Source organism: Rattus norvegicus, chromosome 14 (assembly GCF_021556685.1).
Source record: "Rattus norvegicus strain SHRSP/BbbUtx chromosome 14, alternate assembly SHRSP_T2T, whole genome shotgun sequence".
Lineage (NCBI taxonomy): Eukaryota > Metazoa > Chordata > Mammalia > Rodentia > Muridae > Rattus > Rattus norvegicus.
The window spans coordinates 71,548,144-71,552,274 of NC_141547.1; the positions used below are offsets into that span (position 1 = coordinate 71,548,144).

General features: G+C 46.4%; 1 protein-coding gene across 1 annotated transcript; it reads left to right on the forward strand.

The window, feature by feature from the left end:
- The first annotated feature begins 643 nt into the window (after positions 1-643).
- Fgfbp1 (fibroblast growth factor binding protein 1) lies at positions 644-3,521 on the forward strand. The gene is made up of 2 exons (NM_022603.3): positions 644-698; positions 2,425-3,521. Exon 2 carries the CDS (start codon positions 2,445-2,447, stop codon positions 3,159-3,161), a length of 717 nt encoding a protein of 238 aa, NP_072125.2. The 5' UTR covers positions 644-698; positions 2,425-2,444; the 3' UTR covers positions 3,162-3,521.
- Positions 3,522-4,131: the final 610 nt, after the last annotated feature.

Below are 4,131 nucleotides of genomic sequence, written 5' to 3' on the forward strand. Positions count from 1 at the left end.
ATGAGATTCCATTGGTAGAGACTTATCTCTCCACCAGCCCTGGGACCCACAGATTCATCTGCCTACACAGTAAATCCCGCTGACTCAGAGCAACCAGGAACTCAGAAACAAATTTCAGTGACTTCAGTCATGTGTTCTCCAAATATTCCCTGAAGGCAGCCAGGTGGGAAGAAATCAGACCACGGACGGACGGTGGGTGTCCTAGGTGTAAATCAGAGCTCTGCTCTTACCAGCTCTGTGAATTCCCACCCATTTGCTATTATTAAGTGCAAAGTCTACGAAATGGGAAGAACCACTAGAGGGGATATGGAAAGGCACTAGAGGAACTGGGCTCAGTGTTTGGCAGCTACAATGAAATAGTATGGTTCTTTTCCTCAGTTCATAAATAAATGTCGCTGCTGGGGTCCTTGCTTCACCTTTGCAAGGCTGAGCTGCGCTTTGATCGCAGCTACTGAATAGGAAAGGAAGGGCTTCCAAGGAGGAGGGCAAGTGGCAACTGCAAACCCTGTGAGGTGAGCAACTTCCCTCCACGAACTGGCTCTCCCTGAGGGGTGTGGCTGGGAGGAGTATGAATAAGGTGTGTGAGTTGTAAAAGCCAGGCTTGGGCTCCTGTATAAATAGTGCAGCCTGCACCCAGCAGCGTGAGGACTGGAAGCCTGCACTTCCCTGCGCACCTGGATCTGTATACTCATAGAAAGGTGAGCCTGGCTCTTTTAAACATTGTGTGTGTGTGTGTGTGTGTGTGTGTGTGTGTGTGTGTGTGTGTGTGTGTGTGTGTGATTTCAGGGATGGGGTCTTATATATACTGAGAGCAGAGGATAACATGTAATAAGAAGTTGGATCTCACCGTCCACCTTTACATGGGTTCTGGGCATCAAACTCAGGTCATCGGGCCTGCATGGCAAGTGCCTCCATCCTCAGGGCCATCCTGTCTGTCCCCTCTTAAGAGTTGTGTTACCCACTTCTTAGCCCCTGGACCTCCTTGGGTCTGGACCACATTATGGGGACATGAAAGCTATATCACAATGCGGAGAGAAACAGGTCTCTCCCTGACTCTTTTAGCCTCCTGTCTCAGCCAAGCTTTAGCCCAACCCTCTCAGGGCCTTTTCCTTTTCTAACTTTCCAGGTGGGCAGAAATGAAATTGTAGCTTTTTCTACCTTTCAGACAAAAGTTCTCTATTTATTTTAAAAGCACAGATTTAATGTTTTTAAAAGGATGACCCAGTGATCGTCTTTGATGCCATACCAAACCTTGTACAGTCCGTTGTTTCTTTTTCCTATTTTCTGAAGAGCAGAATAAAGGTGGAAAGCAAGAAGTGAGCTGTAAGAATTGATAGAAAGGGAGACACACTCTGGCTTTCCACACCACCAATTCTGCCCACCAAGGAACCCTGATCAACTTGCTTAGCTCTCTGAGTCCTAGCTGTCCCAGCAGTTGCCCGCCCAGGAGTGTTACATTAACAGACCCTGTGCAAGCTCTTTTGTGGATTACGAGGGGTGAGAATCAAATGCTAGGGCACTGCTTAACACCTAGTAGATGGCAAATAACTATGTGAGCTTCCTCTGCCTTTACCTATAGCTCTATACTTCGTGAAAACCATGTGATTTAATACACCATGGAAAGTCATTTTATTTTTGTTATATATAGGAAAAGGGCACTGAAAAAATATTCCCTGTATGCCCAGCACCGTGCCACTGACCTCAGCCATGACCCCCACCTTCGGTCTTGAAGTCTATACCATCTGAAACTCATTCCTTTCTACCATGTTTCAACTTGGCCCCATCAAGTTCAGTGGCCTCTCTTTCTTGCCTTTCTGGGGCTCTTCCTCATGACTTTCCCCTTCTCTTCCCACAGCCACACCCAGCCTAGTATGTCAAACCCTGTGCATGTTCAACTCTGAGTCAACATATCTTTTTCATGACATTTCTATGACTCCTACTACACCCTTTCCCAACTGGTGGTTGTTGGTACCCACGTGGATGATGGGGTAGAAACCCAACTCTCTCTGGAGCTAGTCAAGGGATCAGATCAGTGATTATTTTATTCAACAATTTCTAGAGGGGAGGAGTGGCTTTCTCAAGATTAGACTGAGGGCTGAGAAGGGACAGAGTCCCTAGCTGATGATATTTAAATTCCTCTGATTGTACTGCGTGAATTCTTTAAGGCCTGGGTCTTTCTCACTAAGGTGGTAATAGTGTTCAGGTCATAGGCACTGGGTGCAGAAGAAGCTGAGAGTGGAGGAGGGTCATGGGCTCATGCAGTGGGGAAGGAAAGGAGGTATAACTTTCTTCAAAGTGGAAGTGAGAGCAGGCAGGCCACTTGGCAGACCTTAAAGTGGGCCAGCCCCTGTGAGGGTGGAGAGAGGCAGCCTGCAGTCTCAAGCCATTGGATGTTCCACTCAATCATCTGCCTTTGTCAAACAGGTGTCCACCCAGCTGTCGCCATGAGAATCCACAGCCTCATCCTGCTCTCTTTCCTTCTCCTGGCTGCTCAGGTACTCTCGGAAAAGGTCAGAAAGACAGCCAAGAATGTACCAGACAGCACAACGGAGGAGGATATGTCTCCCTCTTTGGGGAAGGCACGGAATAAGCAGAGGAGCAGGACATCCAAATCTATGACCCATGGCAAGTTTGTCACCAAAGACCAAGCCACATGCAGATGGGCTGTGACTGAGGAGGAGCTGGGCATCAACCTGAAGGTCCAGTGCACACGAGCCGATCAGGAGTTTTCTTGTGTTTTCGCTGGTGATCCAACCGGCTGCCTTAAATACGACAAAGACCAGACCTACTGGAAACAAGTCGCCCGCACACTGCGCAAACAGAAGAATATCTGTGAGAACTCCAAGAGTGTCTTGAAGACCAGAGTGTGCAGAAAGAAATTTCCAGAGTCTAACCTCAAGGTGGTAAACCCCAGGAAGGAGAAAGCAGAGGTCTCCCCAAGGGAGCACAACAAGGTCCAAGAAGCTGTCTCCATGGAGCCAAACAAGGTCAAAGTGGACATCACCACCAGCCCAGCTGCGACCGTGGCTGTCAAAGATTCAGAGTGTCTAGAGGACCCAGATGTCCTCACCCAGAGGAAGACCGCCCTGGAGTTCTGTGGGGAATCTTGGAGCTCCTTCTGCACATTCTTCCTCAACATGTTACAGGCCACATCATGCTAACGAAGTCAGAGAGAGAGCAGCCTAAGACATGTGGTATCAGAGCCCCACTGTTTGCTGGAAACTCCCCGGGTTCCCACTAAGACACAAACATTTCCAATACGGGAACAAAGTGAAGTATTTAAACAGATTTTGTAAATTTTGTTTTTTGTGTCTTAGAATTTGCTTTATTTTGTTTTTTTACATTCTTAGATGTGCTTTTCAGAGACTGTTTACCTCAGCGTAATCTTCCATGGACTACAAACCTAGGTTCATATAAGCAGTGGATATATACATCCAAGTGATAATGTCCATGCAAGGAATTGTTGGCTGTATTTACCAAGATAATAAAGTTCTGGGCATTCTCAGAAATGCCACCAACCACTGTTTCCTTCTGATACTTCGCATTCTGAAAGAGCTTTTGGCTCATTTTTAACGAGCTTCCAGGTGTGAGTAGATGAGACGTGGAAGGTTGACTTCAGGGTTTACCCATCCATATCTCCCCCCTGAGGCCATCCACTGCCCTATATCCACTGTCTTGTATTGTTTGATGTTTAGTGAAATATAGTCATCAGTATCTGTTTTCAGATGGGATGCCCTGGGCATGGTATCATGGTGACTTCTCAAGACATCACACATGATTAGAGAGGAGGCAGTAATTTAGAACCAGGGATATTTTAAATTAATTTTGTTATCATTGTTATTATTAGTATTTTAAGTCCCAGAGGTAAAAAACAAAAAACAGAAAACAAAAAAACCCCTGAGAACCAAGCTTTTTTTTTTTTTTTTTTTTTTTTTACACCCACTGAACCATCTCACTAACTCTGAGACTCAGAAATTCTAGCCACTGAGAACACAGGTTTGAGGATTCACGTTTGATTGCCCCATGTCCATCCACCACATGTAGAACTGTCCTTACACAGAGTCCATTGGGGACAGAGGCCAGGTAAGCATTGTCCTGTGATAGCAGCTGTAACAGGAGGTGGGTGCTGCA

Excerpts from the sequence above, each read along its gene's own strand:
- Fgfbp1 (NM_022603.3), top strand. The coding sequence starts at position 2,445 with ATGAGAATCCACAGCCTCATCCTGCTCTCTTTCCTTCTCCTGGCTGCT.